A 17776-nucleotide genomic window follows, 5' to 3' on the forward strand; every position below is an offset into this window, starting at 1 on the left:
GGACGCAAACTCATAACCCGGCTGGACCGGCTGCATCCCGACCGAGCTTCAGACACCCGCGGGAGCCCCGAAGTCCGTGACGCCGCCCGGGGCTTCTTCGCGGGCGACCCAGTTTTCGCCCGAAACTATGCAAGGGGCCCCGATTGGGTGGCGGGGCGGGTACTGAGGGTAACCGGGTCCCGCCACTACGACATATCAACGGAGGGGGGCCAGGTACTACGGCGGCACATTGACCAGTTGAGGCGCCGCACCCTTCCGGAGGCCCCCACAGACACGGATGAGGCTATATCCAGCGAGGAGCCTAACGGAGACCGCCTAGAGGACGCGATCCCAACATCCGTGATGCGGGCGCCGGAGGTACCGGAACCGACCGAGCCCGAGGGATCCGCTGAACCGGACGGGCCGCCCCCGTCCACTCCAGGACCCACCGAGGCACCATCCTCGGCGGCCGCGCCGCCGCCACCGGGACCCCCCAGACGGTCCACTCGGGAGCGCCGGCCCCCCGCATACTTACAGGACTTTGTACATTAACCAGGGGGGGAGGGGTGTAGTGTATCAAGAAATGTCATGCGACCCGACGGGGGGGGGCAACTGGGCAGTCCCAGGAGCCCCAGCGCCGGGAGCCAGTTCCCCGCCTATCTCCAGCTGTGGCGGGAAGTTCAACGGGGCTGGATTGGCCCGACCAACCCAGTAGGCTGTACCCGGGATTGTACATAAGCGGGACCCGGCCCGCGTGTTCGCCCTCTTGCAACGTGCTCCTAATAAACCATGTTGCCCTACTCTCGTCTCCGCTTCGAGTACGTTACATAGTCCTACTGTAGTGTGCCTATACTCAAGTGCACAGAACTGTCCTGCAATCTCAGCTAGCCGTCTTGGGGCAATAGTGAGCATCAGTAAGTGTGCAATTCATCCACACAATGTGCAAATAATGTTATGATGTCCCATATTTGTTAATCATGTATTGGCTGACCTTTTGAATACATACTGTGCAGATGGGAAAGCTGGGGTGTGCATATGTATCTGAAATTCTATAGAGAATTATTGGAAAGAGAAAATGGCTCTCAGCCAGATCCAGGGAACTTCCCTTTCCCAGCAGAGTTACTGGGAGGAGAAGAAGAAAATTCCCTGTGCATAAGAGAAACTCCACACCCGTTGCCTGTGCTTACAGATGTTCTGATGTTCAGTTCTTAATTGCTCCACACATTTGTTGATAGTCTTTTGGAATGTATACAAATGGCATTTCAGTAGTAAGATGATATGAACAACCAAGTGTGTAACCAGAAACTTGCCAGCATGGAAATATCCTGTCCTGGCAAATTCTTGTGGGTATCCTCTAAAATACCAAGCCTGACTGCAGATATTCAAAACCTGATTGTTTCCCAGAAGTACCAGTTATAGTCTTTTAATTGGACTTTGCCTTTGAAGGCTGGCAGAAGGACAGGGTAGCTTTGGGAACAGTGAAACAATAATTTATGGAATGTGGGAAATAATGAGGCAAGTCACATAATTTAGACCTTCCTGAAACCATCCAGAAAATGTATTTTTACATGTCCTTGTATTCATATTTACAGGTAGGCTCCTAAGTATAACTGGAAGGAGGATTTTATTTTAATTTCATTTCAGGAAAGGAGTAGTTTCATTTCAAAGTTGTTTCTGGATTTGCTGTTATCTAGTCTTCAGAAATAGTCAGGTAGAATGCCATAGTATCAAAGACAACTCCTGGTGGCCTATAAACCACTTCTAGAATTGTTTTGGAGTGAATTTTAAAACTCATTAGGAAAGGTAAGTGACCAATGTTTCATGTTGTCACTAGCCAGTACTTTTGTTTATGTCAAGGTAAATGAGTTTTCTGGATATAAAGAGTAAAACTGTTGTAAGGCTTCACTTCTCTTTAACTTATATGGCTTTCTGACTGTGCCATTTATCCCTGTACTGCATCAAGAGGGACATGTTTTCAAGTGGCTGAAAGTTTGTCTGGGATTAGAGCTTCTGAATATCTAATACACAATAACACTATTATACACCAGATCTATGTCAAGGAAACAAAAAATCAGGCATGTGAAAAGGAACAGAATATAGCATTCTAGCTAGATAAAATGCCAAATGCTGTTAGTCATCACATCATGCTAGTTTTTAAAATAGCTTGTTAATGTTTGTACTTTTATGTTTTTTATCTATTTTATTTTGTAATGGTCCTGGCCAGTATAGCAAAAAGATTAACATCTTTTCAGCTTGAAGCATTAAGTTGGCTCTGCTCCCCACTGGCCTGAGCAGCCAAACCTGGGACCCAACCCAGCCACACATGGGCCAACTCCACCCCAGCCTGATGCTGTGTGCCAAGGCTTAAGTCTGGGGGCAGGGCTAGATGGGGGAGTGGCAAGGAATGGGGCGGGGATAGAAGGGACAGAGCTATATAAAGGGATGAGCCTGACAGGCCAGGGTAGAAAAGTCTGGGAACTCTGAAGAAAGAAAGAAAGAAAGAAAGAAAGAAAGAAAGAAAGAAAGAAAGAAAGAAAGAAAGAAAGAAAGAAAGAAAGAAAGAAAGAAAGAAAGAAAGAAAGAAAGGAGAGAGAGAGAGAGAAAGAGAGAGAGAAAGAAAGCGAGAAAGAAAGAGAGAAAGAAAGAAAGGGTAGAAGGGCAGGTGAGGTAACTGCCTCTCCTGACCATGTCTGAGACCTGTTCATCAACTCCATAAAGCTGTGTAAAGGGGGTAGAAGGACGGTCCAGCGACTGCAACTAGTAGAGCAGACTAGTTGTTGGTGTTTCCTTTCTACTTCGCCCTTTTTAAAAGCAAAAATAATAGAAGGTATAAATATGCTGCAAAGGACATGAGCAGTTATTTGCAACCAAGAACAGACTGCTCATATTTATTTGCAGCATTTTTAGCCTTTAAAAAGTTCACATAAGCATCCATTGGGATAACTCAGTTTTGCATTGCCTCCAAAAATCAGTGGCAAGGTGATGAGAGCCAGTTTGGTGTAGGGCAGGGGTGGCCAACGGTAGCTCTCCAGATGTTTTTTGCCTACAACTCCTATCAGCCCCACTCATTGGCCATGCTGACTGGGGCTGATGGGAGTTGTAGGCAAAAAACATCCGGAGAGCTACCGTTGGCCACCCCGGTGTAGAGGTTAAGTGTGTGGACTCTTATCTGGGAGAACTGGTTTTGATCCCCACTCCTCTACTTGCTGCTGCTGGAATGGCCTTGGGTCAGCCATAGCTCTCACAAAGTTGTCCTTGAAAGGGCAGCTTCTGTGAGAGCTCTCTCAGCTCCACCCATGCACAGTGTGTCTGTTGTGGAGGAGGAAGATAAAGGAGATTGTGAGCCGCTCTGAAATTCAGAGTAGAGGGTGGGATATAAATCCAATATCAACATCATCTTCTTCATGGATTCCTTACATTGTTAGGAAACTTGTTCTCTCTCTCGGCTTGGCTTCGCGAACGAAGATTTAAGAAGGGTGCAATAGTCCACGTCTGCTGCAGGCTCGCTGGTGGCTGACAAGACCAATGCGGGACAGGCAGGTCCGGCCACAGTGGCTGCAGGGAAAAGTCTGATTTAGGGTTGGTGCTGTAGCAGTGCGATTCTTCCTCAATCTCCTTTTGTCCTCAAGACCAGCTATGCGTGCGTTCTCAAAAGAAGAGACAGCCTGGTGGATGGTGTGCCTCCATGCTTTGCGATCTGAGGCTAAGTCAGACCACTGGTGATGGTTGATGCGACAGGTGCCAAGGGATTTCTTCAAGGAGTCCTTGTACCTCTTCTTTGGTGCCCCTCTATTTCGATGGCCGGTGGAGAGTTCGCCATACAGGGCAATCTTGGGAAGGTGGTGGTTTTCCATCCTAGAAATATGCCCTGCCCAGCGCAGCTGCGTCTTCAACAGCAGTGCTTCGATGCTGGTAACCTCCGCCCGCTTGAGAACTTCAGTGTTGGTCACAAAGTCACTCCAGTGGATGTTGAGGATGGTGCGAAGGCAGCGCTGATGAAAGCGCTCAAGGAGTCGCAGGTGATGACGGTATAAAACCCATGATTCGGAGCCGTAGATGAGGGTTGTCATCACAACCGCTTTGTAAACATTGATCTTTGTGCCTTTTTTCAGATGCTTGTTGCTCCACACTCTTTTGTGCAGTCGGCCAAAGGCACAGTTTGCCTTTGCCAGCCTGTTGTCAATCTCCTTGTCGATCTTAGCATCTGAGGAGATGATGCACCCCAGGTAGCTGAACTGCTGGACTGTCTTCAGAACTGATTCGCCCACAGTGATGCAGGGAGGGTGATAATCTTCCTGGGGTGCAGGCTGGTGGAGAACTTCTGTCTTCTTCAGACTAACTTCTAGGCTGAATAGCTTGGCAGCCTCTGCAAAGCAGGACGTCATATGCTGCAGAGCTGATACCGAGTGGGAGACGAGTGCAGCATCATCAGCAAACAGTAGCTCTCGGATGAGTTTTTCCATTGTCTTGGAGTGGGCCTTTAGTCGCCTCAGGTTGAACAGGCTGCCATCGGTGCGATAGCGGATGTAGACACCATCGTCATCATCTAGATCTACTGCGGCTCTTTGAAGCATCATGCTAAAGAAGATCGTAAAGAGAGTTGGCGCGAGAACGCAGCCTTGCTTTACACCTGTGCCTATTGGGAAGGTCTCCGAGAGGTCGTTGCAGTGTCTGACTTGGCCTCGCTGGTCTTCATGTAGCTGGATGATCATGCTGAGGAACCTTGGGGGACATCCTAAACGTTCCAAGATTTGCCACAGGCCTTTCCTGCTAACGGTATTGAAAGCTTTGGTAAGGTCAACAAAAGTCACATACAGAGCCTTGTTCTGTTCCCTGCATTTCTCTTGGAGCTGCCTGAGAACAAATACCATGTCGGTGGTGCTCCTGTTAGCTCTGAAGCCGCACTGGCTCTCTGGGAGGAGTTCTTCTGCAATGGCGGGCACCAGTCTGTTCAGGAGTATTCTGGCAAGGATTTTGCCTGCGATGCAGAGCAGGGTTATCCCCCGGTAGTTGGAGCAGTCTGACTTTTCCCCTTTGTTCTTATATAGGGTGATGATGATTGCATCGCGAAAGTCCTGTGGTAATTTGCCTTGTTCCCAGCAGGTGACAAGTACTTTGTGAAGTGAGCTATGTAGTACTGTGCCCCCATGCTTCCAGATCTCTGATGGAATTCCATCAACTCCTGCTGCCTTGCCACTTTTCAGTTGCTTGATGGCTTTAACAGTCTCTTCTAGGGTGGGGATCTCATCCAACTCTGTTTTCACTGGTTGAAGTGGGGTGAGGTGAATTGCTGAATCTTGAACTACGCGGTTGGCACTGAAGAGAACCTGAAAATACTCCGACCACCGGTTCAATATGGATGCCTTGTCTGTGAGGAGCACTTGGCCGTCTGCACTACGCAAGGGACTCTGAGTCTGATATGATGGACCATATACTGCCTTCAGGGCTTCGTAGAACCCTCTTAAATCACCAGTGTCTGCACACAGCTGGGTTCTCTCAGCAAGCTTGGTCCACCACTCGTTCTGAATGTCTCGAACACAGACATTCGAACACCCATACACAGTGTGTCTGTTGTGGAGGAGGAAGATAAAGGAGATTGTGAGCCGCTCTGAAATTCAGAGTAGAGGGTGGGATATAAATCCAATATCAACATCATCTTCTTCATGGATTCCTTACATTGTTAGGAAACTTGTTCTACCATATAGGAAATATATACCATATTCTACCATATAGAAGCCGTTATTGTGAACCTAGGACCCTGATGGTATTTAATAATAATAATAATAATAAGTTTTTATTTATACCCCGCCCTCCCCGCCGAAGCAGGCTCAGGGCGGCTTACAAGGCATGATATAAAATATCATGGTTTAACAATAAAACAAGTAATACAATCAATAAACAACCAATATAAATTATACAATATATGTTAACATTAAAATCAATAATCTAAAAACAGTATAAAGGTGCTACAGTCGCAGTATATACAAGATGGCTTGATGATTATTCCTGGTTCGTCTTAAAAGGCTAGTTGAAAGAGGGTGGTTTTGCAAGCCCTACAGAACTGATTAAGATCCCATAGGACCCGCACCTCTTCTGGTAGCTGATTCCACCATTGGGGTGCCTTTATAGAGAAGGCCAGCTCCCTCGTTTTTTTTTTAATTTGGCCTCCTTGGGCCCAGGGATTTTCAAAAGATTTTGTGAGCTGGAACACAGTGCTCTCTGGGCAATATATGGAGAGAGGCGGTCCCTAAGGTAGGCAGGTCCTCGGCCATATAGGGCTTTAAAGGTGATAACCAGCACCTTGTAATGAACTCAGTAGACAATTGGCAGCCAGTGCAGTTCCCGCAGCCTAGGCCGCACATGTTCCCACCGAGGTAGTCCCACTAGCAGTCTGGCCGCTGCATTCTGCACTAGCTGCATTTTCCGAGTTCAGTACAGGGGCAGCCCCATGTAGAGGGCATTACAGTAGTCTAGCCTCGAGGTGACCATCACATGGATCATTGTTGCCAGGTCGCGGCGTTCCAGGAAGGGGGCCAACTGCCTCGCCCATCTAAGATGGAAGAAGGCGGATATGGCAGGAGCTGCTATCTGGGTTTCCATTGTCAAGGAAGACTCCAGCAGCACTCCCAAGTTCCTGACCTCGCACACTGGTGCCAATGGTGCCCCGTCAAAAGCTGGAAGGGAGATCCCTCCTTCCGGACCGCCGCGACCTAGACAAAGGACCTCTGTCTTTGCTGAATTCAATTTCAGCCCGCTCAGCTTAATCCAATCAGCCACGGCTTGCAATGCCTTGTCCAGATTTACAGGGACATCACCAGTTCGGCCACCCATCAATAGATAGAGCTGGGTGTCATCAGCATACTGGTGACAACCCATCCCATACCCCCAGGCAATCTGGGCAAGGGGGCACATATAGATGTTAAATAACATCGGGGAGAAAACTGCCCCCTGGGGCACCCCACAATTAAGTAGGTGCCTCTGGGACAGCTCACTCCCAATCGCCACCCTTTGTCCCCGACCTTCAAGGAAAGAGGAAAGCCACTGTAAGGCTAACCCCTGAATCCCTGCGTTGGCAAGGCGGCGGGTCAGCAGCTGGTGATTGACCATATCGAACGCTGCCGATAGATCCAACAGCAGCAATACTGCTATACCGCCTCAATCCAGATGTCGCCGGAGATCATCCATGAGAGCGACCAACACTGTCTCCATCCTGTGGCCCGGGCGGAAGCCAGACTTAAAAGGATCTAAGGTGGAAGCGTCATCCAGAAAACTCTGCAACTGCAATGCCACAGCCCTCTCAATAACTTTGCCCCAAAAGGGCAAATTTGAGACCAGCTGGTAATGCGCCAATTCGGCCAGATCTGATGTAGCCTTTTTCAGGAGGGGGCGGACCACTGCCTCTTTCAGAGGGGTTGAAAAAAGACCCTCCGAAAGAGATCTATTTATGATGTCCCGTATAGGACATCTTAGCTTCTCCTGGCAAGCTTTAATTAGCCAGGAGGGGCATGGGTCCAGATCACAAGTTGTTGGGCGTGCAGCAGAGAGGATTCTGTCAACTTCCTCCAAGCCGAGGCGGTCAAAATGATCCAGGATCAAACCAGAAGACAGGCACGGAGCCTTGAGTTTACATACTGTATCCAACATGGCTGGGCAGTCATGGCGGAGCGATTGGACTTTGTCTGCAAAAAATTTCGCAAAAGCCTCACAGCCTACCTCTAATTCCTTAACATTTGGTTTGCCTAGTGGCAATGTAGTGAGATTCTGAATTATCTTAAACAATTGTGCCGGGCGCGAATTTGCAGACGCAATCTTAGCCGCAAAGTACGTTTTCTTTGTGGCCTTGACTGCCATCTCATAGGAACTCATAAATTCCCTATAAAATGTTCTAGTCGCTTTGTCACAAGTACGCCGCCATTGCCTCTCTAGCTGTCTGTGCCCCTGTTTCAGCTGGCGTAATTGCAGGTTATACCACGGAGCCAACCTAGTCCAAGGTCTCAGAGGGCATCGAGGTGCGATCTCATCGATGGCACTAGAGAGCCGGCTATTCCAGGTCTCAATCAGGCCATCAAAAGAATCGCCAGAAGGCCAGGGATCCAGTAGAGCCATCTGGAACCGTTCTGGGTCCATTTGGCTCCGCGGGCAAGCCATAATACGCTCATCGCCTAAGCGGGTTTGGAGTGGAACGTCCATATGAGCCCTAAGAGCAAGGTGGTCCAACCATGGCACTGCTTCTGTGGTTACATCGTCCACCATAACTCTGGCCGCAAAGATCAAGTCTAACATTTGCCCAGCCTGGTGAGTGGGGGTTGCAACAAATTGAGAGAGTCCCAGTGTCGCCATGGATGACACTAGGTCCGTCGCCCGATTAGAGGCCGGGTCATCAGCATGGACGTTGAAGTCACCCAGGATCACCAGCCTTGGGTGCTTCAACGCCCAGCCTGCCACGGCCTCGAGCAGGGACGGTAAGGTGTTGGCTGGTGCGCAAGACGAACGGTACACCAGCCAAATCGCCAACCCCTCTCCAACCTCCCACGCCAGACCCGCACATTCAATGCCCTTGATCTCTGGAGCCAGGAGTGCCCTGAAGAAGTAAGCCTCACGTATGAACAACGCCACTCCTCCCCCCTGCCCGCTGGTCCGCGATTGGTGAAAGACCGAGTAACCCGGGGGAGCTGTTTGAGAGAGGGCCACCAAATCTCTCTCTTGTACCCAGGTCTTGGTCATGCAAGCCAGGTCCATGTCCTGCTTGAGTAAAAACTCTCGAAGGACAGAGGTCTTATTATGAATGGACCTGGCATTGCATAACATCAATGATGGAGGCGGGTCATTTGACCTGACCCTACTACCTGTCACCCTTGGGATGGGACACAGACTGGAAGGTGATCGAGCCCAAAGTGGTCTCGATCCCCTTCCCTTATATCGTTGTCTGTTCTCATCGCCATACCTCCCCCTCCCCAGGAGCACTGAAATCCCTAGGCCAGTCATCCCCCATTAGTGGTGATAGTTATTGTCACAGCCACCACCACTAGTGCCTACTAGCACCACCGTAGAATACGCCCCAGTCCACTCCGCCCCACCAATCCCAATTTCCAAATCAACCCGATCAAACCCGCCTCATAGTCTCCTTTATATTAATTGGTAAAAAACATGTATTTTAAGTCTAATGGCAATAAATAAATATAATCCCACCCTGATAACCCCCTCAATTAATTTGCCAAAAAAAAGAGTTCCACCATATTGGGATCAGGACCATAAAGGCCCTGGCCCTGGTTGAGGACAGCTGGATGCCTTTAAGCCGGAAACCATCAGCAGATTGCTATCCAAGGAGCGCAGCACTCTCCTGGTGACAAAACAGAGGAGATAGTCCTGTAGATACATCAGTCCCTGACCATTCAAGGTTCCTGACTGCTCGTATTGTTGGAACTTAGAGCATAAACTTCTCAGGGACCAGCTTATTTGCTCATATTACTGTGTCAAGCATCATGTTAATGAAAATTAAGGCTTTACTTGGATTTTTGACTAACCAGATTTGGATTTATCTTTTCAGATAAGTGAGTCTCCATTGTTTGTCCCTGGTGTTTGGGGACCATACTACTCAGCAATGGTGCCAGGGTTCTGGCTAAATGAAGGAGGCCAGAGTGCTACAGGAAAACTGGTAAGTTCTGGCTTTTTCTCCCTAATGCAGAACTTGGAGTATCTTAGCAAGAACTTTAGCTCTCAGTCTTAAGCTGGAACACTGTTTGTGCCTGGGGAAGTGTAACGTACTGAGACAGGAGATGTTGGTAGGGCAACATGCTTTAATGGAGGCATGTTACAAGAGAGAGAACACGCGGGCCGGGTCCCGCTTATGTACAACTCCGGGAACCTCCCTCCAGACAGGCCAGTCCAATCCTGGCCTGTTGAACTTCCCGCCACAGCTGGTGATTGGCTGGGAGTTCGTGCCCTGCGCTGAGCAGCCCGGGGACAGCCCGGTCGCTCCGCGCAGGGTCGCGCTGGCTGGTTTTATGTTATCTCGATACACTACAGGAAGAGGACAGGATGACTCTGAGCAGTTGTGCCCAGCATTGGCTGTCAATCAGGCAGCCCTGAGGCAGCTTTCTGCAGCCTCTGTCCCGCTTAGTCAGAGGCACCAATGAGGGAGTATAAACCAAGGAGCCCTGAGGAACACAGGCATCTTCTTCGTGGTCTCTGTTCATCACACTGATGGGATAAGGCGCCAGCGCCAATCTCGATCGGTAAACTTCAAAGCTGTGGATTTCCGCACCGACGTCCCAGTGCGCATGCCCAGAAGCCCCATTGCGCATGCTCACTGAGACGGGGGTGGACATCCCACCAGTTCTCTTCTGACCGCTGAGCTGATCAGTCAATCTTTTTTGCTACGGTCGGTGAACTTCGTTTCTAAGACGGGGATTGGATGGTTACGCTGGATCTGAAAGACGCGTATTTCCATATCTCCATCCATCCCCTCCACCGGAAGTTCCTACGCTTTGCGATTGGAGACGATCACTTCCAGTACAGAGCTCTACCCTTTGGCCTCTGCACGGCCCCCACATACCAAAACGATGGTAGTCATCGCCGCCCATCTGAGATTGAAGGGGATAACCCTGTTCCCGTATATCGACGACTGGCTTCTAGCAGCAGGGTCAAGGGAGGTTCTACTGCAACATATCGACATCACTCTCACCCTTCTGGGCGAGCTGGGTCTTCAGATCAACCAGAAGAAGTCACATCTCCAGCCCTCTCAGAGAGTGCAGTTCATAGGTGCTATTCTGGATACTCGTTTGCAAGGCGTTCCTCCCCCCAGATCGTGCAGATGACATCATACATATGTTCCGCTCTTTTCAACGCAATCCCACAGTCTCAGCCCGTCGGGTACAGCGGCTCCTAGGGCTCATGGCGGCCACAACTTCGGTCTTAGTCTTTGCGAGGCTTCGCATGCGAACCCTGCAGCTTTGGTTCCTCAGGCACTTCAGGTGCAACCTCGACTCTCCTTCTCACCTGTTGACTGCTCCTCCAGAGGTCCTGTCGTCTCTCACCTGTTGGGAACAGAAACATCACCTGATGGAGGGCGCGCCCTTTCACAGACCATCCCCATCCGTCACAATCACAACGAATGCGTCCCTCTGGGGCCGGGGAGCTCACATGAGGGGCCTTTGCGTAGGGGACCGATGGCCCAGCCATCATGCCCACCACCATATAAACTTTTTGGAGCTCCTAGCCATTTTCCATGCCATCCAGTCCTTCCAGACCCTTCTAAGGGGTGAGACGGTTGCAGTCATGACAGACAACACAACAGTCATGGCATACATAAACAGGCAAGGGGGTACAGTATCCCGCAGACTCTGCAAGCTTGCCATGATCATCTGGGAGATGTGCAGGTCATTGGGGGTGTCGTTGCTGGCAACTCACCTCCCGGGGGACCTAAATGTCTGTGCAGACTTCCTCAGCCGAGGGGAAGCTTTGCTTCATGAGTGGGAGCTCAACTGGGAGTTCCTGCAACCCGCCTTCCATCAATGGGGGACTACTGCACTGGATGTCTTTGCCACACGCAGCAACAGAAAATGCGAACTATTCTGCTGCAGGGGAGGAGCGGACCCCATGTCCCTCAGGGATGGTCTCCTCATCCCATGGAATTATCACCGGGTGTACCTGTTCCACCCCCCCCCATTCCCCTGATTACCAGGGTGGTGCAGAAGATCTTGAGGGAAAGGCCAGTGGGCATCCTAGTAACGCCATGGTGGCCGAGGAAGCACTGGTTCTCCCTGGTTCTGCGTCTTACCAACAGAAGGTTTCACCACTTCATCAGGGGCAGGTTGTGCACCATGATGTTCCACATCTAAAGCTGACTGCATGGCACCTGTAGACTCTCAGCTATCTGAGAGAGCTCAGTTCGTCATACTAAACAGCAGAAAACTCTCTACACGGAAATCGTATTTGTACAAGTGGTCGAAATTCGTCCAGTTTTCCGCGGACTATGCCTTAGAGCCGGGGATGGCAGGCTTGCCTATAATTTTTGACTTTATGCTTTCTCTGCTTGATAAAGGGTTAATAATGTACTCGGTACGTGTTTACTTGGCAGCCATCTCGGCTGAGCATTCCCAGATTGATGGACATTCCGTCTTCACCCACCCTGATACCAAGAGGTTTCTCAAGGGCATTGCTAGACTGTATCCTGCAGTGCAGGAACCTGCCCCAACTTGGGACTTGTCCCTGGTTCTTCGGGCTTTAGCGGGGAAGCCTTTCGAACCGATGGCCACCTGTTCTCTCCAGCTACTGGCTTGGAAGACAGCCTTCTTGGTAGCTGTTACATCTGCCAGACGCGTAGGCGAGCTGGCGGCACTTCGATGCGATGCCCCTTATTTGTGCTTCACTGCTGAGGGTGTGGTACTTCGTCCTGATATCACCTTTTTACCCAAGGTGATCTCGTCCTTTCACCTTAATACAGAGATCTATTTGCCGGTTTACTTCCCCAATCCGACTAATGAGTCTGAGCGTAGGTTGCATGCCTTGGACGTGAAGAGGGCGCTGTCCTTCTATCTGCACCGCACTAATCCCTCTCAGAGGGACTCCAGACTTTTCGTTTCTTATGCATCATCCTCTTTAGGGCAGAGGATATCGTCTCAGAGGCTGTCCAAGTGGATTACGGAAACCATCCGGCTTTGTTATCTACTGAGTAAAACGCCTCTCCCAGGACTGATCCGAGCCCATTCCACGCGGGCGATGGCAACCTTGGCAGTGTTTATGAAGGGCGTTCCACTTCAGGACATTTGCAAGGCTGCCACCTGGTCTTCCGCGCATACCTTCGTGAATCACTATGCGCTGGACTTGCAGCTACGCCAAGACTCTTTGGTGGGCCGTGCTGTTCTCCAGTCTGTCTTTTGCTGATGGACCGTCGCACCCAACTCCAGGTAGGATTTGAGCTTGTTAGTCTCCCATCAGTGTGATGCACAGAGACCACGAAGAAGATAAACAGGTTTCTTATTTGTAACTAATGATCTTCGAGTGGTCATCTGTGCAGTCACACTACCCACCCTCCTTCCCCTCTGCTGCCGGTCCATCTCTGGGGGTTATGCAGCGGTCAGAAGGAACTGGCGGGATGTCCGCCCCTGTCTCAGTGAGCATGCGCAGTGGGGCTTCTGGGCATGCGCACTGGGACGTTGGCGCGGAAATCCACAGCTTTGAAGTTTACCGATCAAGATCGGCGCTGGCGCCTTATCCCATCAGTGTGACTGCACAGATGACCACTCGAAGATCATCAGTTACAGGTAAGAAACCTGTTTTTCAGTTTGGTCCACAGGTTATGTTGGCTGGGGAACATACTACATGGTGTGCAGAGGTGACCTCCCTGCATGACCTAAAGTGGGATCCCCTAAGAGGATTCTGCGGGCAGGGGGCATGACAGTCAGCTTCAGGACAGATACATTGACCATGTCCACAGGAGGCTTGTGATGGCAGAAACAGTGGCTTCTGCTGCTTCTTTCCCCTAATACCAGCTCTCTGTCCTTGATTTCCCTAGCAGCTGGGTTAGGTGGTCACTGATAGCAATTGGGCTATTAACTGCACCCATTTTCCTCAGCCTACACTATGCCAAGAACTGAGCAACCTATAGTCAATGAAGTTTTGGCCTGATTCTCCTTAATATGATGTGTCTGTGTCATTCTTCTCTCCCCTCTGCCATGGGCTGGTTCCTACTTAGGGTTGCCAGCTCTGGGTTGGAACATACCTCAAGATTTTTGGGGTGAACCCAGAAAAGGCAGCGTTTGGGGAGGGAAGGGACCTCAACATGGTACAATGCCATAGAGTCCACTCTTCAAAATAGCCATTTTTTTCAGGGAAACTGATCTCTGTAGTTCGGAGATCAGCTGTAAAAGTGCTAGGCTCCATCTGGAGGTTTACAACAAAACGGTAAACATCACAGTGAGGATATACAATTTTTTAAAAAGTGTAAAGTAAGTACAATAATATGTGTGAAAAATGATGCAGTACTCTATAATAAAATCCAATATAATTGAATGCTAGAAAATCCTTATTTCAAAATCAGTCAATACAGTATTTAAATATGTAATGTAATAGACATGCAGTCAGTTTAGAACATCAATATATAGCAATATCCAAGACAGTCACAAAAGCATAAGCATGTTTTTAAAAAGTTCAAAAATTCCAATATACAGCATGACTTGGGAAGTTAGAACAGGTGGCCAGTAAACCCTTCCTATTTCAGTGAGAATCTTTTTCAGATCTTGTTACAAGTCACAACACATATACAAAGAACTAAACAATGCTTAACAGATAACATAGACATCTTGATACAGTGTTAATACATCAATTTCAAGGTCAAGAACCTTTAGTAGCATAAAAGCGTGAAATAAAAGTACAAACAGAATTAATATAAAGTCCAATGAGAGTCATAGTGTACAAAAATGTTTTTTTAAAATCATAAAAACAGTGCATGTGCATAAAAGCAAAACTGATCAAATGGTCATGGTCTATGCCTAGGAATTAATGACCCTTGTTCAGTACAATGGCCAAATACTCAGCTACTAGTTCTGTCAATCTGGGAGATTTATCAGTGAGTAAGTAATGAATTGGTTTTTTTTTCTGGAAGGCAAAAGAAATTGGAGATAACAGGGTCAAGAAGGCTAACTGTTCTGTCCACTAATCTGGATTATTTTTTATAAAATCAACAGGAATGCCATCAGGTCCTGGGGCCTTGCCCGATTTCATAGAGGCAATGAGTTCAGAGATTCTTCTTTGGCAACCGGAGGCCAAATAGGCACCTCAATTGGTATTTGCATTCATCAGGAAGGTCAGGCAGTGCCGGATCAGATAGTAAATTAGAGTAGTATACAGTCCAATCAGAAGCAGGGATCAAAGGAGAATCAATTAATATATTAGAATGAATGCATGAGATGAGGAATTTACTCATGAAACCATCATCCAGAAATCTTTCATATTCCTTGTGCGAGAAGCAATGCAACTGTCTGGACCAATTCTTCAAGGCATGGGCTTGTGTTTTTCCTTCCAGAAGGAGTTGGCATCCTTTTTTTGCCTCAAAGTAGAGAGCAGCTAGCTTAGAGGAAAGGTGAGCACATAATAAGGAAAAAAGGCAACAATGATTTTTCTTAAGAGCCCATCATTCAGAATCGAACCAAAAAGAGGTTCTTTTAAAGTCTCTTGATAAGGGTGTAGTTTTTGGTAGATTGAGTAAAGATCTATTGATGTCTTGGTATGCTGCATGTGATCAATAGTTATAGTCTGCCAAACAGTCTTATAGACTCATTCATTATTTGAAAGTTTAAAGACCACAAATCCCACACTTCACTCACCCAATCCTAATGGCAGGAATTGCCCATCCAGAACAAAACAAAAGGCTTAGTCTTCAGTATTTTGAAATGTTACAAAGATTCTTAGTGGGAATGTAGAAAAATCCTTTCCCAAATAAAGTGATACCTATTCCATTAACTGACTACAGCTGGGATTAAAAAAACAATCCATTAAAGGAACAGAATGACTCACAAGGGTAGAATCATTATTGAAAATTCATTGGATATTAGCGTGATTAAAGACTTACTTTCTTATGCAACTGGCTGATTTCAATCCTGAGAACTATTTTAGGTTCAGTGATGAGTTTTATTACCAAACAGGTAGGGTAACAATGAGTAGTCCCATGGCTCTTGTGAACATGAGTCTTGTGAACATATTCCTGACAGCTTGGGATGAAAAATTCATTTTTGATGAGTCCAATCAATATTTCAGAAATGCAATAATTTACAAATGTTAAATTGATGATGTTTTTGTGGTGTTCTCAGATTTATCCTTAATATAGCAGTTTAATTTTTGGATTAATTCCTTACACCCCTACCATTAAGTTTTGTAATTTCGTTTTAAACAATTTTATTAATAACATATGGTTACAATATTTAATTATGTCCTTGCTATCACTAACCCATATGATATTTTCAAACCCCCCTCCATTACTAGACTTCCGAAGTTATATACTTAAATTCAATTAAAAAGGCACCCCTAACCAATCAAAAATCAATGTCTTTCTTTTCTCCCATTCACATTAAAAAATTGTCTAATGTCTTTTTACATTCCACTCTTGCTCTATGTATTCTCTAAATTTCTTCCACTCCTTTTTAAACAGATCCAAATCATAGTCTCTTAAAGTTCTTGTTAGCTTGTCCATCTCACTCCACGATAAAACTTTCACAATCCAGTCCCATTTCTCTGGTATTTTTTCTTGCTTCCACAACTGCGCATACAATGTCCTAGCAGCTGAGAGCAAATACCAAATTAAAGTCCTATCTTCTTTTGGAAATTTTTCTATTTGTAGTCCTAGCAGAAAAGTCTCTGGAACTTTCTTAAAGTCATATCTCAAAATTTTAGAGATTTCTTGTGGTATCATCTGCCAAAACTTTTTTGCTTTTTCACAAGTCCACCACATATGAAAAAAAGAACCCTCGTGGTTTTTACATTTCCAACATCTATCCAACATCTTTTTACTCATCTTTGCCAGTTTTTTCGGAGTCATATACCATCTATACATCATCTTAAAACAATTCTCTTTAATATTTTGACATGTTGATATCTTCATTGAGTTCTTCCAAAGGTATTCCCATGTATCCATTTGTATTTCTTTATTTACATTAATTGCCCATTTAACCATTTGAGATTTTACTACTTCTTCTTCTGTAGACCATTTCAGTAGTAATTTATATACTTTCGATATTAATTTTTCATTGTCTCCAAGCAGAACCCTTTCCAATTCTGTTTGCTCACGTCTAATTCCATCAGATTCAATATTGTTTTCCATCAAACTTTTTATTTGTTGCATTTGAAACCAATCGTACTTGTTGTTTAACTCTTCTGCAGATTTTAATTCAATTTTGTCACCTTGAATCTTGAGCAGTTGATTATATGACATCACTCTTTCTTCATCAGATTCAGCTGTTATTTTTATTACTTCTGCTGGCACTATCCAAAGCGGCTTTCTCTCATCACCATATTTCTTATATTTTATCCAAGTGTTTAATAAGCTATTTCTAATATAGTGGTGAGAAAAAAAGTCCATCTTATTTTTCCTATAAAACAAATAAGCGTGCCAGCCGAATTTATTCCCATGAGCTTCTAACCGTAGAAGTTTTTTATCTAACAGCATTATCCAATCTTTAATCCATGTCAAGCAAACTGCATCATGATAAAGTCTTAAGTCCAGAAGTTGAAAATCTCCTCTCTCCTTAGCATCTGTTAAAATCTTCATCTTAATCCTTGGTTTCTTCCCAGTCCATACAAAATCAGAGATCTTCCTTTGCCATTTATTGAATTGTTTGCTATCTTTCACAATCGGGATAGTTTGGAACAAATACATTATTCTTGGCAAAATATTCATCTTAATTGCAGCAATCCTGTCCAGCAAGGACAATTTAAGTCTATTCCATTTCATCAAATCTTTGTCCATCTTGCCCCATAGCTTTTCGTAATTATTTTTAAACAAGTAAATATTCTTCATAGTTATTTCTAGGCCAAGATATTTAACTTCAGAAGTAACTTTACATCCCCTCAAAGTCTGCAATTCTTTCTGTCTGTTTGGTTGCATATTTTTACATAAAAATTTCGACTTCTCTTTGTTTATACACAATCCTGCTGTCTCTCCATATTCTTTTATCTTGGCTAACAACAATGGTGTCACTTGAATCAGATTCTCTATAATGAACACAATATCATCTTCAAATGCTTTATATTTGTAAGAGAATCCTCTAATTTTTAATCCTTCTATTTCTTTATCATTTTGTAC

General features: G+C 46.4%; 1 protein-coding gene across 3 annotated transcripts in view; it reads left to right on the forward strand.

Moving 5' to 3' along the window:
- FGGY (FGGY carbohydrate kinase domain containing) overlaps positions 1-17776 on the forward strand; it is a 346832-nt gene that overhangs the window by 206054 nt on the left and 123002 nt on the right. For all 3 annotated transcript variants that reach the window (XM_060231899.1, XM_060231898.1, XM_060231900.1), the window contains one exon: positions 9527-9634. In XM_060231899.1, coding sequence (XP_060087882.1) covers positions 9527-9634 — 108 coding nt within the window. The remainder of the gene's footprint in view (positions 1-9526; positions 9635-17776) is intronic.

Source organism: Heteronotia binoei, chromosome 2, assembly GCF_032191835.1.
Source record: "Heteronotia binoei isolate CCM8104 ecotype False Entrance Well chromosome 2, APGP_CSIRO_Hbin_v1, whole genome shotgun sequence".
NCBI classification, from domain to species: Eukaryota; Metazoa; Chordata; class Lepidosauria; order Squamata; family Gekkonidae; genus Heteronotia; species Heteronotia binoei.